We start from the raw sequence: 21,823 nt of genomic DNA, 5'->3' as shown, positions 1-21,823 counted from the left end.
CTGGAGGTCATCAACAACTTATGGTTTTTTATCGTAGCCCCCAAATGACCTACCACATGGAGTACATCATGTTTGCTCAAGAAATGTCATTGCCTGACTGATTAGTAAGTATTTTACCATTTTTCTTCCTCTCAGTATTTTCAGGAATGCTTATTTATTCACAAAACCATGCAGACTTGGAAGCCAAGAGGAAATATTCATCTGTTGGTATATATTTTCCCTTGGCTATGCATTAAACAGAGATTTCCTCTGGAAATGTAAACAAAAGATGCCTGATGAGATGGGACAAAGAACTATATATAGAGATCAAGTGGCCAGAGTAGCAAGGTCAGAGCATGCCCTTCCTTAACCAGATTAAAGGAATCTTGGGCTTGCCTCTCCCTCTTTCCCATGTTCTCCAGCCCCAACAGAAAATATTTTCCAACTGCCTATCCACGGAATTCTGAAAAGCTGGGCAGTGACTCCAAGAGTCTTGCATTAGCTAACAAATCTGTGGTGATCCTAATCTCTGTTTCTGTAATAATAGGAAGACTGCAGCTTTGTTTACTTTCTGAGGAGAATAGAGAATGGGGAGAAAGAACCAGAAGGGGGAGGCAGTATTTATGGCTCTTTTATGAAAAGTCAATCTGTGACAAAAATATTTGCAGACAATCAGGAAGGGGAACAGGTCTGGCAGGAAAATAGCCTATTCCAGTTTTCTCAGAAGTGCCTTAGCTGGGATCCTCCACTCCCGCCCAAAGTGAAATGCCTGCTTTACACTGTGAATACAGTCATTCCTGATAGACAAATCTGCATTAGATAAAATGAAAAAAAAATTCAAATAACCCCTCATTTTCTGGCTCCCATGACAGTCTCCTCCTATTTATTTCATTTATAAAGTATTTATAAGCATGCATGAAGTCTCAAATCCTTTCTTTAAATGCCTTTCTAATCCCGGGGCTTGTCCTGAAGCCTTCTGGACACACAGGCTCTGTGCCGAATGAACATAACAAGGACCCTGGATTCACCCTATTATTATGGGGAAGTTAGGGCACATCCCTAACCTTTCAGAAGGGGTGATGTCATAGAGCACAGCCATGGGCGTCCATAAACCATCCTGTAGGGCCCCCACCAAAGACAGAATCCTAAACTGAAAAGATGGTGGACTTAACTCCCAAGATACACTCTCACTCTTGACATTTAATGCACTATCTCAAGATTCTTTCCCAATTCTCAGTTAATATTTTAACTCCACTGTCTCTATTGCTTGCACATGTGTATCTACATTAGGGTGGATTTGTATAACATGTAAGCCCTCAGAGGATAAATACTGTGTCTCTTCCATTTTCCTTGCACCTGGTACAGTGCTATGCATAGTTAGTGTTAGTCACTCAGTCATTTCTGACTCTTTGAAACCCCATGAACTGTAGCCTGCAAGGCTCCTCTGTCCATGGGACTCTCCAGGCAAGAAAGAATACTGGACTGGGTGGCCATGCCCTCCTCTAGGGGATCTTCCCAACCCAGGGATCGAACCTGCATTTTCTGCATTTATTTGCAGGCAGATTCTTCATCATCTCAGCCACCAGGGAAGCCCAGTGCTATGCATAAGTAAGTATCAATAAAAAGTGACCTTTTGTGTGTGAAAGCAGACAGTGGCCAAGGATTTTATAAGCATCCCTAAGGGAGCCTCTTAAACACCTCCTTTGCTGGTTGCCATGGGACTGCTCTTCCCAGCTACTCTGTTGACATTTGGCACTAGCGTCATCTCCTGAAGGCTCAAGCAGGAATACTAGCTTCAGAACGGTGCTGTGAAAACATTGCCTATAACCTAGAGGGCCAGAATGAGTCCTTCTTCATTAATACAATGATGTATTGTTTTATGAGGCTAGCTCCTTAATGCTTGAAAACAGTAGGGCCCTGAATTATACAGGTTTGATTGGTGCAATGGGCTGGGAAAGGTTAGAACAGGGCTATGTTTGGGTGAGGCTGGCCAGAGCGATAAGCTTCCGGAGGTGGGGGGAGGGGTGTGTAATAAGATGTTAGAGCAGTGCTAAAGTGAATAAGCAATGAAAAGAAACTGCTTACTTTGCTAATTTGACTACAACTTGCTCTCTACTTAAATAACTTTTTGATGAGAATGAGGAAGCGATGATTATAATTTCTAACCATGTTTTATTCACTATGAACTGTAACCCCACCCTCAATCATGCAAATTCGAAACCAAAGGGATTCCTTTTCTTGTCTCCTGCTCACAATACTTCCTTGTCTCTTCACCAGTGTGGATTTCTTATACTGTAATCTAACAGCATAATCAGAAGCTTTGATAGAGTGGAACAGAAAGGGATTCTGATTAGCTGAAAACCACTCTAAAATGCCTTCTGTTTTGCTTCTCCCCTCTTGGAAAGGATGAGACTGAAGAGAAAAAGAAAAGAATAAAGTAACTATTCACAGAATCATGCCTTTGGAACAGACAGTGAAGGTCATGTATTCAGTTCAATCCCTCATTTTATAGGTAAGGACACTGAAGTTGAAAGGCTAGATGACTCACCCAAGATCATACTACCAGTTAATGACAGAGTCATTTTCCAACTTAAATTCCAGTATTTTTTCTTTCCACTCCTTATACTTCTTCCTAAATCCGCCCCCCATTCCACAATTTCACACCTGAATTTAACCAGTATCCTATGTACCCTACATTCGGGACCACTCTCTTCCACGAATGGAGTACCCAGCAGTGATTAAATTGCTATGGTATGCTCATCCTACAAGAACAACCTACTTTAAGAAACCCAGTACTTTAAGATATCCAAACAATCAGGAGTGGTTACTCATATAAGATTCTTTGCCTTTCTGATTCTTTCGTAAGAAGAATTTTCACATTCTTTTAAATAGGAATCCTCAGGGGGGATTAAGAGATGAGATATTAATAAAGTTATTTTATTGCTTAAAATAAACTTCAACCATTACATTTTCTCTGATATAAGTAAGACTAGAACTAGAGTGGTGGTGGTGGTTTTGGTCACCAAGTTGTGTCCGACTCTTCGTGACCCATAGCCTGCCAGGCTCCTCTGTTCATGGGATTCTCCAGGCAAGAATACTGGAGTGGGTTGCCATTTCCTTCTCCAGGGTATCTTCCCGACCCAGGAATCGAACCCAGGTCTCCTGCATTGCAGACAGATTCTTTACCATCTGAGCTACAAGGGAAACCCTAGAACTAGAGTATCAGGTTGTAAATAGAAACATTTTTACCCAACCACTGCCCACAAGGAGTCCTATAATATTTTACCCAACCCTGTCTACACTTTAAGCTCTACCGGCACCTCGTCAAGAAAATCAACACAAAACCAAATGCTATGGCTGAAGTTTCAGGCTCTTGAGAAGAAGAGAGAAAAAGCATCTTTCTTCTACATCCACTTATGAAGAGGTCAACTCCTCTCATAAGCTTTGTTCTGAGATTTGATGTAGATAACACTCTTGGAAAACCTTATATTGTGTAATACACGAGAATTCACAGATAACTTTAACATAGATACCATTTGTTGATGACAAGAAATGGAAATGTGATGAGTGAGGACCAGGTAAGGTGCATGAAAAAGAAGGGAGAAGGGGCTAGGAAGAAGAGAAGCAATTCTGATCATATTTTTAACAGAAATAATATTGCATTGAACAAACCTCACTCCACCCCCAAGGACCTCGGGTTCCCAACTTTTCTTACTCTCCAGCAATCTCTTTAAGGAGTTATGATGTCCAGTCTGATGAAGAAAGAAACACACTTTATGCTGGATTCTCATACCACCTGCTATTGGAAGAAGAGACAGCATTGCCCCTTGGGCTGATATCTTCCCCTCCACTCACCACTACCACTTATTATTCTCTTTTAAATAATAGCTATTTGCCACTTTTCTTGGAACATGCATCTTGAAGGAATTAGATTTCTTAGAATTCTCATGCTCGGCCTTTTGACTAAAAGGCAATTGGCACCCCACTCCAGTACTCTTGCCTGGAAAATCCCATGGACGGAGGACCCTGGTAGGCTGCAGTCCATGGGGTCGCGAAAAGTCAAACACGACTGAGCAACTTTACTTTCTCTTTTCACTTTCATGCATTGGAGAAGGAAATGGCAACCCACTCCAGTGTTCTTGCCTGGAGAATCCCAGGGACGGGGGAGCCTGGTGGGCTGCCGTCTATGGGGTCGCACAGAGTCGGACATGACTGAAGCGACTTAGCAGCAGCAGCAGCAGAATTCTCATTAAGCCTTTCACTCCAAATGACAGAGCCATACTCTGGCAAAACAAATCCCCCCAAAAGGATCACTGGATCCGGGTTCTTTGAAAGAATGACAAATGTTTCTGTTACGTACCTCAACCTGCTGGCAGATCTGTATTAGCTTGGCCATTTGATTTTCTAGTTCACTGTTGCGCTTAACCAGGTTGGTGAGGTTCATCTCCAGAGTTTGCTGCCATTGCCAAATACGAAGCCAGAGGGAATCAGGGAAGAGGAGGGAGAAAGAAGAAATGTTTGATGAGTTTGAGACCCAGTATCATGTGGCTATCAGTCAGTCAACAATTATTTCAAAGATTCATTGCGTATGGGCCAAGCACTATTCTAGGTGCTGATTAATAATGCTGTACCTTTGCTCCAGATTGCCATTTTTCGGGAAAAAATTACATTCATGACTTTGAGGATGCAGGAATTTAATGACTTTAAAGCAACTGTATGTTCTCTATAATATTTCTAAATTTTTAAATGTATCTCAGAGTCAATATCTCATTTTTCCCTCAGAGTAATCCTGTGACATAGGGAAAACAGGTTTTATTCTCTTTTTCACAGGTGAGTTGACTAAGAAAACTATAACTAATTGAACAGCTACTACTTGTCAGACACTACTTGAGGCAATTTCATACATATTATTTAATAATCATGTCAGCATTTTACAGATGAGAGAAATGGGCTGCAGAGTAGGGTTAAAGTGCTTTGCCCAGTCATAAAACTAGCATGCAGCAAAGCTAAGACTGGAACCCAGGTCCCTAGTCATCAAATACAGTTTTGCCTCAGTATTCCATGATATTTTTTTTGTCTTTGGTGATAACACTTTATATTTATCAGTAGGTTCTTTCAGAAAAAAAAGATGGTATTTTAAGTGTGAAATTCATCAGAATCTAGCTTTCTGTCTCACAGCTTCCCTCTTTTGGCACTAAGCGAGCCTATAGAAATGCCAGACTTTGAACTGCAAAGACTGGCTATATCAAGACAGGGCATCCATTGCTTACTATCATTTATTGGGACATAGATTCTTTGCAAATCTGTTTATTACAACATGGTTACAGCAGTACTAAGACCTCCTAGCATATTTTCAGTTGACCATGCTACTCTCTTCCATTCCTCCTGTGGGAAAACAAAAACAGAATGTTATTCACTCTAGATTAATAATAGGATTTTTTAAAAATTATTCTTCATTTTCAAGTCTTCAGCTCTGGTGGCTGCTTCTCTTCCAGGACCTGCCCCAATAACCATTTCTCTATCACTCACCATCCCAACAAAGTCTGTTCCAAATGTAATATCCCAACTTCCGGGCCTTTATTCTGCTAGCATAGCATGCCTTCCCTTGGTCGTGCCCATTGCTTCATTGCTGTCTTAATTGTTCCTACAGTTCATAGTTGTTCAAAGTTCATGTTTTGGGCAGGGGCAGGGAAGAGGGGGCAAGGAAGAGTGGGGAAAAGGGGAGGGGACTCGTGTACTTGGCCCCTTTCTTCTCTGCTAGGTAGCTGTGGTTCCTTAGTATCCATGACACTGTCCCACGAATCTATCCCAGGTGAGTATTCCCATGGATATATGTATTGCTAGGACAGGTAATCTGATCTCACTTGTCCTTAATCTGGATTACGAGAATCAGCTTAATCCCTGCTTCTTGCCAGATCTCTCTTGGGCTCGCTGGCTCTATTCCCCTGGGAGTGAGTTTTCAACATTTGTTCCATTTTTCTTGGCTCAAGCACTGTGTCTCTCCTGGCCTTCCTTAACTCCACCACCATCTCAATCTGTGGTCTTCCCCTTAGCAAGGAAAAAGGAAGAGAGAAAAAGGAAAACACGAAGGCCCACAATTGTTGATCTGGATGTGAGTTCTAAGCAAAGGAGATATCAGGACAAAGGAAAGAGATGGCAGTTCAGAGACTTAATACAAAAGGTATTTCATTTGTATTTAATACAGAAGGTATTGAGTACCCACTCTATTCAAGGTGCTTTGATTTCAGGAATAAAGAGGAGATGAAGTTAAGATGGGTCTATTATATGATATCCTTACACATGAAATTTAAAAAAAAAAAAGATACAAATGAACTCATTTACAAGACATAGACTCACAGACTTAGAGAATGAATTTATGCTTCCCAAGGGGAAAGGGTAGAGGGAAGGGATAGTTAGGGAGTTTGGGATGCACAGGTACACACTTCTATATATTAAATGGATAACCAACAAGGTCCTACTGTATAGCACAGGGAACTCTGCTCAATGTCATGTGTCAGCCTGGATGGAAAGGGAATTTGGAGGAGAATGAATATATGTATATGTATGGCTGAGTCACTCTGCTGGACATCTGAAACTATCACAACATTGTTAATTGGCTGTACTCTAATATAAAAAAACAGTTGTTTTTTTTAAAAAGGTGATTAATTTCACCAAGTACTTTAGAGTGTTTTTATAGAAGGGCAATGTTTTCTATGTAAAAAGCATTCTTATGGCCCATATTGGGGGCCTGTTGATTTCCTCTGTCAGCACTGAAGTCTAGGCCCCTAACATCAGAACATAGATCCCCCATAATTGTCCACCCTGAGACTCTTACCCAGACCTGTGGACTCAAATTATTTTCAACTGGATGGTGACGGATTTATTTATTCATGGTACTTATCATAATTTATACTTAGATAGCTGTTGGTGCTTGTTTATTGTCCCTCTTCTGCTCTAAAGTGTAATTTCATCTCCCTGAAGGGGAGTTTTGTCTGATTTGGTCTTCGTTGCAACCCCTCTGCCTGAGGGGCATATAGTCCACATATACTGTGTGAAAGAATTGAAAGAATGAATCAATGGACATTCATGACAACTAAGTTTTAAATATGGGCCCTAGGACTTACTTTGAAGTAGTTAATATTTTCAAAAGCCTTATAATGGATATTACTAAGTTAAATTTTGGGGGGTTGATATTTTTTATATATTTATTTTTATTTGTTTATTTGGCTGCACCAGGTCTTGCTGCAGCACACGAACTCTTTGCTGCAGGCATGTAGGATCTTAGTTCCCCAACCAGGGACCAAACTCTAGCCTCCTGCATTGGGCTCATGGAGTCTCAGCCACTGGACCACCAGGGAAGTCCCTGATATTTCTTTAATTGGAGGATAATTGCTTTACAATATGTGCTGGTACTAAGTTAAAACTGATACGTATTTTATTAGTACTATGAAGGCTACTATATTAGCTATCATAGGATATTCATTAGTGTTGATTCATGTTGATTTCTTTGGGTGTCATGTAAATATACAGAGGATATATATTATGTGAATATAAAAAAATTAAGATGGGTCTTGAAGGATAAGCAGGATTTTAATAGAGATGAAGGAGGGCAGGGCATTCCAGGCACAAGGAACAGCATGAGCAAAATAAAAGGGAATAAAGTATAGGACATATCCAGGGAATAGAGTTGAGTTTGACTAGAACAGAGGGTATAAGAAAATAGTGGGGCACAAGGCTGGAAATGGAGATTGAGGCCCTGTTATGAAGGTCTTAAATGTCTAGGTGAGGAGTCTGTACTTGTTTTTTAAAGCAGTAGGGGTTTATCAAAGGCTTTTGAGCAAGACAATGACATAATCAGGGCTGCATTTATGAGATCAACCTATGTGGGGCAGACTAAAACAAGAAGACCTGGGAGCAGGGGCACTGGTCAGGAGGAAACTTGCAATATGCAAAGCAGTTGGTAATGCAGATATGGGCCAAGCTAAGAGGATAATCAAGAGAAACGTGTTTCAAGAAAGGATTTGTCACTCTCAAATATGCAGAGAGGGCAAGAAATATGAGGCCTGATAAAAAGCAGCTGGATTTGCTAATTAGAGGTCACTGGTGACCTTTGAAAAAGGAGTTTCAGCAGAGTTTTGGAAGCAAGTGCCAAACTGTGCAGAGTTACTATGTCAATAGTGATGATGTAGAGGCTACAAGTCTAGACTCCTCTTCAAAAATTGAGCCATAAGGTGAATATGATGGAGCTGTAGTTTGATGAAAAGGTCCAGCTCAAGTTAGAGAGTAGGCATGGGTAATGGATACAATCAGTTTGTGATTTCCCCAGGCAGAGTGGTCCAGATTCCTAGATCAGTGGACATTCCATGTATCACAAATGACTCTATTGACATATTAGGTAAATATAGTGTAGATTGATGAACTCAGAGCAGATATAATGTTAGAAATCTGTTTCAACTGTACTGTGTTTTCTTTCAAACATGGGATTCCAAGGGGAGAATGTTTCCTAACAAATGCATGAAACCTGTTGCAACACTTGTCATGAAACTGATATCTTATAAATAATTCATAGTGTAGAGCAGGCCTAATCCCTGCCGTGTGTTCCTCATTTATGGCTCACAACTGAGACTCACAGCTTCTGTAAAGCCACTGAAAACAAAAATTAGGGCTGAACATATAATGTGGGGTCTGATTAGACTATAGACCTTGGGTTACCATCACAACATAATAGCAAATGGTTATTTCGCTCTGCCCACCCCCTAGCAATTTGCCAAATGCCAGCACATTTTATCAACCCAGAACTAGAACTGACAAGATGACTCTAATTTCAACCTTACTTCATTAATATGAAAGTGCTTGGAAAAATAAATCTTTGGCTAATGAAAACACCATCTGTTGATGGCTTTTTGCCACTGTTTTCTTACATTACGAGACATAATTCGAGGGAAATACCGAACATTTACTTACTCACTTCCTATTCATTTACTGGGAATTAAAGCCTCCTCTCAAACTGGAATTGATTCTCAATAATGAACATATGCAAAGGGAAGCAAAGAAGTGAAGCAATTATGCAGTCCATTTCCTCACCCTTCCTTATCATGCCTAGCCCTAACGAATCATTTGCAACTAGAAATTCTGCGCCACTCTAGTTTTGAATGATTTCATTGATTTGGCCAAGTAATTATCATGGCTATACGCTAAGTAAACTAAAAGGATGTGTGTGGGGGGGGTGGGTGTGTACATGTGGATGTGTGCATGTCTCTTTGTTGTTGTTGTGTTGCTGTTGATCTTTTCTCATGTAGTCCACTTAGTGACTGGGCCAGGTTCCCTCTGCCTAAGCCTAGTTAGTGCAGTTTTATCTACGATAATGAGTGGGCCCAAGTGGCAGGGGAGATTGGAATGGAGATATCAGCTGGAGGAAACGGGACAGGAGGTTGGCAGGGAGAGCAGGATGAAGCTCCCATTTCCTGCTGCAGGAGGTTACCTCTGGCCCCTTCTGTGCTTCCCTGAGGCTTAGAGAAGCCATTTAGCTATGAAACTGTGACACAACCTGCCCCCTCCACACTTCCAAGTGACTACATTGTTAGAGCTCTCTCAAAACTGTACATGTGTCTAAATGGCACAAAGTGAGGGGAAGACTGGGCTGATTTGCATAACTGAGATTTTAAAAGGCCCAAGTTAGCTTAATTGGCAGTCTACACTGATTACATTTTTACCCAAGTTCCACCTCATTTGTGTCATATAGACTTGGCCTGTTTGTGTTTTGTTATACCCTTCCCAAAGAGGAAAATGCTTTGCTATTTCTGAGAAAGCCAGGCACGAGCTATTCTTCTTCCAGACAGCTTCCCATAAAAAGAAATGGCTTCACTAACCCTCTCAAATAATTGTTGGGTTTTTTTTTCACTTCTTTAGAAATAGGTTATTTCAAATAACTTTATCATTGCTTCACTCAAGAAATCTAGCCACAGCTCTTCATTAAAATCAGAGAGTCCCCTTACGGCACACACTTGACTGTGATCTTCATCTGTCATGCTCCGGGAAGGCACATGTATTCACACATATATGAGCACACCTATATACACCCACCTGACACAGCAAGTCTTGAAGCCTAGAAATGGGCAAAGCCTTTGTCTTTGTTCTATTGAAACATGTTTTATTGCCACTGAATGCCACAGAATTCTCTCTTGCTTTCTACAAGGTACAAGGCAAATATTATCTAAACCTAGACAAGATCCCCACTGTTTTGATGTGGGAACTGAACCTTGGAGGTTGCAGACAGAAGTGAATGGAAGAAAGGCCAACCCACCCTAAGCCTCAGCCTTCCCAATTGACAGCAGGCAACTTCATCTTTAAAAATACTTGGAGCCAGTGACCCCATTGCTATTCTTTGACAAGCTCTTTTTTGACATCCTGTCTATTCATTGATGTTCCCAGCTCTTCCAAAAGCCAGTAGCCAAAATCTTAGCACACTTTTAGGGTCACATTCTGCCTTCTTTTTTTAACTGCTTGTCTTAAAATACTTACTTTGCTTTTGCTTCAGTCTGTCACTTTATGTATCAATTACATATGGCCTTTCAACAGCAGAACACACCATCTGGTCCACAAACTGAAGCCCACACCCTTATGCCTGAATTTATTTCTTCCCCAAACATTTATTTGCTGTTGTATAGACACAGGCTTTGTCCCAGAATGAGAGGCAGGTGACAAACTAGGGGTATGAGATCTGCTCTCCCTGAGGGTTTCTTGGGAACCAGCAGACTGGTCTTCAAGCCAGGTGAAACAGGTGGCCAGCCCTCGTCTTCTCATGGGTCCTAAAACCATCCAGCAAAGATGCACCCTGTCCCAGTCTCCTTATCAGAAATTCTACACAATCTACAAGCTACACACTCCTGTCTTTTTCGTCTCTTCAGGGGTGTATTCTGGTTAAGTCTCTAGTTTAAATGTGTAAATTATGATTTGGACCTTCTAAAAGAAAACCTGTACTGAAAACCTAAATCTAGTGTTTACTTTGATAATACTAACCAAAGGAATTGTACTTTCCCGGAGGCCTCGCTACTCTCTTCCACTTGCATGATTCTTTTTTGGTTCCTGCCTCTTCATACACATCCTCCCCCTTCTCCTTCATTTGTTGCCTTTCCTCTGCTGTCTTCCTTCTAGACAAGAAGGGTGATTCAGGGCTTGCTCCTCGGCTCTCATTCAGCCCACTACTGCATGCTTCTCCCTCCACGCTAAAGACCCTCAAACCTATGGCTCTGGCCCCGATCTTTCAGCCACCGCAAAGGCCTGAATGTCAACTCCTAGAACATTTGCCCTTTCAGTTTTGAGAGAGCTCCATGCTCAACCTCCACCAGATATTTGAACAAACATTTTCTCTGGACTACAACACTCCTTGCCCCTAACCTCAACCTTGTCCCCCAACTGGGGGTCCAAAATGCCACCTGAAGTCTCTTTTGTTGCCCCTCCTATGTAGTCTCACACTCTCCCCCGACCCCGCCCCTCAGTGCCTCCACTATCACTCACCACAGTCTTGTCACTGTGTTCTCACTTGTCTGCCTCCCCACACTAAGTTGAGCACTCCACCAGGGTTGGGTCTGTGTCGTGTTTATCACCGGAACCCCAACACCTCTTCTAGTGCTTGGCACCTAATAGGTGTTTGGTAAATGTTTGATGAGTGAGTGAATATTAAGTGATCCATGATCAATCACATAAACTCAAATCTGAAGTCAAGTCAACCCCCAAAACCACTAGCTCCTTTCTAATTTCTCTATTTCTATGTCCAATACCACCACTCTTCAAGACATCTCCTCCTCAAAAATCACTTTTTAATTCTTTCCCTCCATCATCTATAAGCACTGTAATCGTTCTCCAAGTCCTGTCAATTCTTTCTTCAGTTTCTCTCCAATTGGCCCTCTTCTCCAAAAAAATCATTTATGATTCCTGCTTTTAGCTTAGTGACTTCCTTTCACCAACCTTTCCTCTGTGCTTCAGAGCACCCTGTGCAAACCTCTGTCATGGCACTTACCATACTGAATTAAGAGATGTCCTTATTTATCTCCCTCATTGAGCTCAAAGTTCCTCAGTGCAGGTACTGTGCCTTATTTCCCATGTCTCTAGATCCTACTACAATGATCTAAAGACCCAGGGATCAAACCCGGGTTTCTTGCTCAGACATATTCTTTACTGTCTGAGTCACCAGGGAAGCCCCATTTTTTTATTAAGTGAAGTGAAATTTCTCAGTTGTGTCTGAGCCTCTTTCCAACCCCATGGACTGGCTTCCTTGGTGGCTCAGATCATAAAGCATCTCTCTACAATTCAGGAGACCCAGGTTCAATCTCTGGGTTGGGAAGATCCCCTGGAGAAGGAAATGGCAACCCACTCCAGTATTCTTGCCTGGAGAATACCATAGACAGAGGAGCCTGGTGGGCTCTAGTCCATGGGGTCGCAAAGAGTCAGACAAGACTGAACGTGTAACACTTTCATTTTAAATAAACAAAATGCATGTTCATTAATTGCTTTTTAAATGAATGAAGGAGCCCCAGAGCTAAATCCCTGGGGCTACAGTTTAAGTTCTTGTCTGATCCATCTTCAGGGAAGATAAAGAACAAGACATTACCTCATATATCAACGCTTCATGAACTTGAATGTCATTATTACATTTTCCCCTTTAAACCTCACTTCTTTGGGTTTCATAATTCTTGTTTCTTTAATCTTTCCTTGTGTATATGAAAATTCTGTAATATGTTCTTTTGCCCAATAATAACAGACAGGAGATTCATCCACCCAAGAACAATCTTGGAGTCAATGTTTTGTAAGCGGTTCTCAGACTGATGATTGTTAGCTCTTTCAGATGTTGATGAAGAGGAGACTTGTGACAAAAGAAATAAAAGAAAAAAAGAAAGATAAGAGCACAGATCGGGCTTCCCTTGTGGCTCAGCTGGTAAAGAATCTACCTGCAACGCGGGAGACCTGGGTTTGATCCCTGGGTTGGGAAGATCCCCTGGAGAGTTGGGAGAAGATCCCACTCCAGTATTCTGGCCTGGAGAATTCCATGGACTGTATAGTCCCTGGGGTCGCAAAGAGTTGGACACTACTGAGCGACTTTTACTCACTCACTCAAGAGTACAGATAGTTGGAATATCCACTTGCTAAACTTGCTCTCAAATCTGAGAAACAACAGAAAACATCTTCCAACACAGGGGCCTGTTACTACTATTAATAGAGTCAGAGAATCAATATAATTATTGGAGGGCGAGAAAGGTGATTCAAATGAGTCTTAGCACACAGTTCAAGTAGAAATGGAATGAAATGCATTTTTTACCCTCCCACACACATACAGAACATGTACAGATTTATACATATTCTAAGTAGTCAGGGGCAAGTCTTAGACAATTAACAGACTACAGATCTACAAGCAAGAATGATTTTAAGCTTGTGAGATGAAGGCTGGTTTAGCTGAAAAACCCCATGACAGATATTACAGCTCAGACAGTAAAGAATCTGCCTGCAACGTGGGAGACCTGGGTTCAATCCCCGGGTTGGGAAGGTCCCCTGAAAAAGAAATGGCAACCCACTCCAGTATTCTGGCCTGGAAAATCCCATGGACAGAGGAGCCTGGTGGGATACAGTCCATAGAGTCACAAAGAGTTGGACATGATTGAGTGACTAATACTTTCATACACACACGTCTACCACTGTACCTTAGAGAGTGCAAATCTAGACACAAATGCTCTGCTCTTATAATATCAATATTTAGCTAGTGTGATTCAGTACCTAAGTGCGTGAAAGTGAGAATCAATTCTTTCTGTTCCTTCGACTATGGTGACCCTCCCTGTCCTCCTAAAGATTTGTGTCATCATGAAGCTCATTTATTGGCGATCCCTTGTCTCAGGATAGGGTCTACTGAAGCCCTAATTCTCCTTAGGGTGACCACAGAAAACCTGCCCTATACTCACGACTACCTCATACCCTAGTTATCCACAGATTAGCGCACAGAAGATGAACACAGGCACTCTCTCCTCTTCACAGAGTGACGCACATTTATAGATATACAGACATACACACAAATTAAATTCTCAGCCACCCACCCATGCAGAGATACACACACTTGTGTATAGTGACATATACAGATGTATGCAAATACGCCCTCTCTCAACCCAGTCTCTCATAAAGATATTTCTCCTTATTTCTCTGCTATTCATACTGGTTCAGAAACAAACATCCATTGGTAGATAAGCTGAGAGGGTATCTGTTTTGGCAGACAGAAGTGGGTGTCAAGTGGGTGAGTAGACAACCGACTGGGAGAAGGTGGTAGCTGAGTGAGAATGGGTGGGCAGATGACAGAGTGGCTGAGTAGGAAGAAGGACAAATAACCCACTATGATAGGATTCTAGAATATCATATTTTCCAACCTTTTAACTCTCACTGTGGTTTTCTTTTGAACATTCTCCAAGTCTCACATCTCCCTTCTCTTTGTCTGGCAATCTTTAGCTCTCTCTGTCTCAGTCTCTGTTTCTCTGTGGGTGTGTGTTGAGGAGGGAGTGCGGGGAAGGAACTTTTACTTTCTATAGCAAAAATCTTACTCTAGTGCCAGGTAATATTTTATAACAACAAGATCCCTGATAGGTAAATGTAACTACATTTAAGAATTATTTGTAGTAATGAATTTGTGGAAATGTAATAAGAAAAAGAAAATGTACTTGTTTATTCCCTTCAGGAAATTCCTCTATTCCCCCTGGTTTTCATCAGCTATATTTTTGGCAGGCTGTGGGCACGGAAATGTGAAGACATCACTCTCAAAGAGAATTATAATAATCACGTCTGATTTATACAAATGTCACCTTAGGGTTAGGCAGTTAGAAAATCCAGCAGTCAAAATGGATAGGTACCTGAAATTAAGGACATGTCACACTTTTGCTAACACTCTGGTTTTTATCATTATCAGTAGCTCACAGGAGAGTTTTTCCCCTAGACTTATTAACTGTTAAAGATGGCAAGACAGCTTTATATCTTATGAGTATGGAAACAAGCTATAGATTCTGGTATACTTCCTGCAAATCCATTACAAAGATTTAATTCATTTGGATTTCTTGAGCCTATACTATGTGTGCTAGACATAAACGAAGACTTTGGAGAAATAAAAGACACTGTGCATGCCTTCTCAGTCACTTTAGTCATGTCCAACTCCTATGGACTGTAGCCCACCAGGCTCTTCTGTTCATGAGATTCTCCAGGCAAGAATGCTGGAATGGGTTGTCATTGTGTGCTCCAAAAAGACACTGTGCCTGGCCTCAAAGAATTTATGGTATCATTGGGGTGTGTTGGAGTGGCTTTATGGGATTTCAATAGAGCACTAAACAGTAGGTAGGATTCCTAAGCAGGCCAAGAGAACAGTATGAGTGAGTGTTAAGAGTCAGAAAAGAGAGTGGCATGTTTATCAGATAGTCAGGAGGTTATACTGGACAGTGAAGGTAACATGCTTGAGAGTGGCAGGAGGAAAAGATAGGTGAGCAAGCATGAGAACCAAGTTGTACAGGACTTGGAATATCCAGGTGAGATCTGTGAGTTTGAGTGTACTCCGGGAGTTGGTGATGGACAGAGAGGCCTGGCGTTCTGTGATTCATGGGGTCGCGGAGAGTCGGACACGACTGAGCAACTGAACTGAACTGAACTGATCAATTTTTCTAAGCGGAAGAACTCGTGTGACAATGAAAACTCTAAAATATGAAGCATTTTTATAGAAATGCAACATATATCATAAGCTTATATATATATATATGGAATAGTAGATGAAATGAGAATAGAAAAAATACTCTGATAGGCCTTAAACTGTAATGACTGTCATGAACACAATTACTCTGTCAAATCAAAGAATTAATTAAACCACTGGTAGCCTTCTGAAGGATATTTAGATAGACTGGACAATTAGATAAAGATAATAAACGATACTAAGTATCCCAAATCCTCAAACCCATTTTGAGTACATGTTAAGAAGACAGGTTAGCTTCTGGTTCTTCTGACCTTTCATCTAAAATGTCATGATCTGTTTATTATTTATGGAACAAATATATATTTGAGACCACTAATCTTAATCAGGGAGGTTAGTGCAAAAAGAGTAGTTAGAAATGCCACCAATGAATCTCCAGGAAAAAAATTACAAATAAATACTGCATCGGTCACTGACCAGGAAGTAAAACCTTTTCCCTCCTTGGGTAGGACTCCTGTGCTCCTCTGAGGGCCAGGGGAGTCCACTCAAGGCCATCTACCCTATAGCTTCTGACAGCTACCTTTCTCCTTTCTCCTTCAGGAAGAATCAAGCAGATTAAGGGGGATAATCCTAAATGCTTTTCTAAATTAAAATTAACTCAAAGAAGTGAGGATATGTGACCCTAAACGTCAGACTTCCTCTCTGCTTAATGTGGAGAATTAATATCCTTTTATTCTTGGCACCAAACCCAAGTGACCCCTACCCCACCCATCCCCCTCTCACACAAGCACGACTTCTCTCTCCCTCCTCAAAGTCCAAGTTGTTCCAGACAACATAACAAACCACACAGTTGGGAATGATTCATATGTTTCCACTCTCTGTCTAAAAATGAGCAAAAAAGTTTCCACTTAATTTATAATCTGAATTTTCTGCACATTTCCTAAAAATTTAAAGGGAAACAATTCAAAATGTGGTCTTTCCTAACTCCCCAAATTACTGGTTAGTTACAGAGTAAAGTATCTTTTGGTAAAATACTTTTGTTTTACACCTATCCCTGGAGATAAGGACTGTAGCTGCGTGATGCCAAATATCTAATCAATCATCCAATGTTTTCATGTTTTCGGATGTTTTCAAAAAGCTGGTGTTCTGTAGATACAGGCTTGGTCTATCCAGTCTTTTGTTATCTCACTGGTACATATGGATACAGACTTTTCTGTTTGGAATATTTCTCAAGGCCAATGCCTTATTATAGTTCCAACACCTGCAAATATTTGGCAGAGATTGTTCTCTCCTCTCAATATCCCCTAGTCTTCCTGCAACCCCGCTTCCATCTCTTGCTATTAAAAAGCTGTAAGTTTATACAATATGCCTTTTCCTCGATGCTATTAACTATTTATCTGTGACCCATGAAATGTGCAGTTGCTGGAGCATAAATTTAAGTTTCAAATCACATTTCATAGGAAAAATTTAAGTCCAAAACAAAGTGACAGCAGGCTACAATAGAAAGGATATTTAACTCAACTTAGCTCTAGAAGCTGAGTTCCAGTTCTGTGACTTTGACCAAATGGCTTAACCGCACAAAGACTCCATTTATACCAATTTAAATCACAGGACTTCAACTGGACCAAGTCCAAGGCCAACCGTCTTAGGATTCTAAGAATTGAAGCCAATGAGATTATTGCCCTCTGCAGTCTTGATATGAATGAGAATATCAACTTGAGTGAAATCAACAGATAAGCATTAAACTTCATACAAATTTATAAATATTAAATGTAAATAAAAAGCAAAAGGCACAAACTGGACTTCCTTGGTGGCTCAGTGATAAAGAATCTGCCTGCCAATGCAGGGAATATGGGTTCGATCCCTGATCCAGGAAGATTCCACGTGCCACGGAGCAACTAAGCCCATGTACCACTACTGAGCCTGTGCTTTAGAGCCAGGAAGCTGCAATTCCGAACCCACATGCCAAAATTACTGAAGCCCACTTGCCCTGGAGCCTATCCTATGCAACAACAGAAGCTACCACAATGAGAAGCCCACATGGTGTAACAGAGAGCAGACCCCACTTGCTGCAACTAGAGAAAAGTTTACACAGCAAGGAAGACCTGGCACAGCCAAAAAAATTTCTTTTAAAAAAAGCTAATTTCAACAAATTCCAAAAGTTAAAAAAAAAATTACAAAGGCACAAACCATTGTCAGTGTGACTCTCAATATTGTTTTCAATAAATTACAGAATGGAAAGTGTATCCTATTCTGAGTATTACTACCTTCACCAACATCATAATTTTTACATAAGCTACAATGACTTTTCCATAGCATGGCAAGAGGGAACTCTCCACTCCCTTATTGCCCTCCTTCCATGCTGTCTGGGTGTTCCTTCTAGCTTTGCTTATATATCCAGGTCCTATTTGGGGATGGTAATCTTATTATTTGTTTAAACATTTTATTTTTCCAGAATTTCTGTTAGGTGGTTTCTTAAGAGAAATTGAGCCCCATAGCAGACTGGCAATGGTAATAAAATAATTTGCTGGATCTGACATTTGTTAACATCAATGTGAGGTAGTAGTGCTCTAAAAAAGACAGGCACTTAGACTTGCACAAAAATATTATATGGTACAACAACTTCAGAAAACTCTGTCCACTGAACAGGAATTTCCCAGGAAGGGACTGCAAACAATCACTTTGGTCTGTACCCCACAAAAATGAACACTGGCACAAAATGTGATCCTGGATTAAATATTTTTTGCCTTCAGTTTAAATGTTTACTTCAGTATTTGATGATCCCTCCTGACTTCACTTCATAGTACACTGAAGTCCCGTTTTTGCCTGTTTGCTTTGTTTTTCAAGGCAGATTTAGAATTAGCCACCTTGTTAAGGGCATGGTAGCAATTTATAGTGGTCAGTGCCAAAGCTCTATTTCTCTAGTGTATAACACATACAATATTGTCCTCCATGAAAACCTCTCACCTACGTAGATACACTCAGACACCTCCACCCACATCTACACAGAGACACACCCAACCTTCCCATTGCTATATGCACAATTATGCAAATCAGCACATATGCTAATTATAGTACACCTACACAAGTGCTCACATACTGAAGAGAAGACGTGGAAAGATCATGGCAGAGAATACAGGGTATAATATGTCATTGTCAGAGGAGAGAGGGCACTGTTTCCCTGGGCAGACTATTAGTGTGGGCCATGGGCTAAATCCCCCAGAACTGGCCAGAGGTGAATGAATGCAAGCAGGTTTGTGCAAAAGATGAAACAGGCTACAGTGAGAGCTTGCAGGTTAGAAGGCTATTTCTTATGAGAAGAACTTGGAGTTAATTCATTCTTGTCATATAGGTAAAGAGACCGATTTTATTAGGGAATTTGCTGACTGTATATAACTATGTGTAAAGAGACAAAGTTGTGTAAGGTGTGTCTTCCAGATCCCTTACCTTGAGCTTCTCAAACCGATCATTCAGGGATGCGACCTGATGGTCTCGGTGACGCCCCACCAGTTTGCATAAGGCACAGATCAATTGGTCATCAGATACACAGTACATATTCACTTTCTCATTTTCATGGTCCAGGCAGGTGATCCCTCGAAGATGCGTGTCCGGCACTGGTTCCACCAGGCGGTGGCTGGTGAAAGGTTTCTTGTTGGGGTGTGTAGCCCGCAGGCAACGGTCACAGTAGGAGACCTCACAAGTGATGCACGTTTTCACTGCATCCCTTGGCGGGTCCTGCTCACAGAATTGGCACGCAATTCGCTCACTAGACATGGCGCTGCTGGGCCTGTAAGTCCTCTCTCGGCGGCTCTCACTTGGGGAATTGGGTCCACTGACGGAAGCCTTCTGGAAGCGGTCGATAATGTTCTGCAGAGTCACATTTCTCTTGAGGCCGTCCAGGCCTCGGTGGTTCAGTGAGATAACATACCTGCAGGTCGGACACTGGAAAGCAGTAATGGGTTCAATGGATTCACCGGAGCTGCAGCTCGAGACCAAGATGCGATGGGCACAGCTGAAGCAGAGGCTGTGAGCACAAGGGAGCAGAAGGGGGTCTTCAAACAACTCTAGGCAGATTGGACAGGTCAATTCAGACTCCAGTGTTTCCATCTTTAGTGAAAAGAATCCTGCTGAGGCATTAAGAACCGCAGAGGCTGGGCTTTCACCTGCAAGGAACACAAAGCAAGAAGTCATTAAGCATTTCCAAAGGAAATGTGGATGTAACATAATTACACACTGACCCATGGAGGCTTTACAGGCTGGATTCCCCAGGGATGCTGGCGTACTAGGAAAGCGAGTTGGGAATTAATCAGAAAGCTCTTCTTCCCCTTGAAACCTTGTTTTCGACAAATGCCTGGGCTTATTTTCCTGCGCTAATAAATAGAAACTAGTGCCACCTCTGAATCCTGGTTTACTAACTCACATTCCTATTCACAGACCCTCTCCACTGACATCTCTTGTCCTGGACTATGATGCGTCTAAGGCCCTGCCAAATTCTCAATCTCCATTCTCCAGTAGTGTTCTCTATTTTACTTCCAAGCTGCTCCTATTTCACATCTAGTGGAAGGAAAACAAGGCCATATTTCAACCTAACTCTCTGGTTCTTGAAATGATACCATTCTAAGAGGCTGCATTAAAAAAGAAGAGCTTTCAAAAAATGTAGTTCTCAGTGCAGGATAATTATTTCTTCAGACCGCTGACCTTGAATTATTTCCTATTATCACACATGGAAATTTCTATTCCATACCATTTTTAGCAAACTGAGTTACTAGAGACAAAGAGGAAAATATTAAAGTATAAAAATTATGGAATTTTGTTGGCTTAAAGTGGGAATCTGATTTATAAAAAGAGAAAGGCATTTTTGGTCCTGAATAACTTTTGTTCATCATCTCGCTATTACTGGAGAGTCTCATCAGGGCTTGAAGGTTTAATTCTGCCATTGGTATTTGTTTAGATTTTGTCATCTGTAAGAGATATCTGCATAGCCCTCTCACAGGACACTTAACTATTGAGTACAATTATATGTTGTCCCCAAGTGCAATAGATGTATCCCTAAAAGCTATTTCTGAATCAAATGTTTTAAGTGCACTGAACTAACCAGCTATTTAATGGGAATCTATGGGAAACTGGACTGTAAAAGTGAAGAAACTTATTGTAAAACATTCTCAGTTGGTTTAATAAATTTAGATGTTTGCATAACCACCTTTTAAAAAAGAGATGTGTGCTATTCTTATTTTACAATACACAATTGTTTAAAAGTTGTTGGCTAGTATTTTGCAGCTTATAACATCTATCCACATTCACTGATAGAGATGAAAAAGTAAAACAATTAAAATGTACATATATCACAGAATTTTAGAATTGGAAGAGACTTTGGAGATGATGGGCTTCCCTGGTGGCTCAGAGGGTAAAACGTCTGCCTGCAGTGCAGGAGACCCAGGTTCGATCCCTGGGTCGGGAAGATCCCCTGGAGAAGGAAATGGCAACCCGCTCCAGTACTCTTGCCTAGAGAATCCCATGGATGAAGGAGCCTGGTAGGCTGCAGTCCTACCAGAGGCTGGTAGGCTGGGATTGCAAAGAGTGGGACACGACTGAGCAACTTCCCTTCCCTTGGAGATGACAGATCCCAACTTTCACTCCAGGCAGGAATATTGCCTTTGGTAGTTCCATTGCTCAAATTCAACATGTCTGTAAATGAACTTGATATTCTCCCCAGCCCCCCAACACAAAACACCTGCTCCTCTTCCAATTTTCCCTATCTGTTGAATATCATCATCCAAGCCTAGAAACCCAGGAGTTCTCTCATTTGCAAGTTTATAACTCTGTTTTATTTAATACATGTATCTGTGTCTCCAGCTAACTCTCCTTGCAGGCATCAACTATGTCATATTTTTATTCATAGCACAGTGCCTCGCACACACTGGTTATTCAAAAATTGTTAAATGAAAGATTCCTTAAAGTAGAGGAAGTTAAAGAAGGGACTTAGTGTTTACTAAGCGCCTCCTGTATTCTAAGTACCTTGTTAGGAACTTTACATACAGTATTTCATTAAATTCTAGCAGGAAGGCTGTGCAGAAGGTACTAATGCTATACACACATTATGGTTAGGAAACAGGGGCTCAGCATTGCTAAGTAAATGAACCAGGA

General features: G+C 41.2%; 1 protein-coding gene across 4 annotated transcripts in view; it reads right to left on the bottom strand.

The window, feature by feature from the left end:
- Positions 1-21,823, bottom strand: part of MID2 (midline 2) — a 120,767-nt gene that overhangs the window by 87,105 nt on the left and 11,839 nt on the right. For all 4 annotated transcript variants that reach the window (XM_055438010.2, XM_055438011.2, XM_055438008.2 and 1 more), the window contains exons 2-3: positions 19,127-19,842; positions 4,340-4,435 (exon numbers count right to left, since the gene is read on the bottom strand). In XM_055438010.2, the coding sequence (XP_055293985.1) occupies positions 4,340-4,435; positions 19,127-19,786 (756 nt within the window). In that variant the 5' untranslated portion in view covers positions 19,787-19,842. The remainder of the gene's footprint in view (positions 1-4,339; positions 4,436-19,126; positions 19,843-21,823) is intronic.

The sequence above is a fragment of the Moschus berezovskii genome, chromosome X (assembly GCF_049115385.1).
Source record: "Moschus berezovskii isolate FMDL1 chromosome X, NW_MosBer_1.0, whole genome shotgun sequence".
Taxonomy (NCBI): domain Eukaryota; kingdom Metazoa; phylum Chordata; class Mammalia; order Artiodactyla; family Moschidae; genus Moschus; species Moschus berezovskii.
This window is presented reverse-complemented; position numbering and strand designations above follow the sequence as displayed.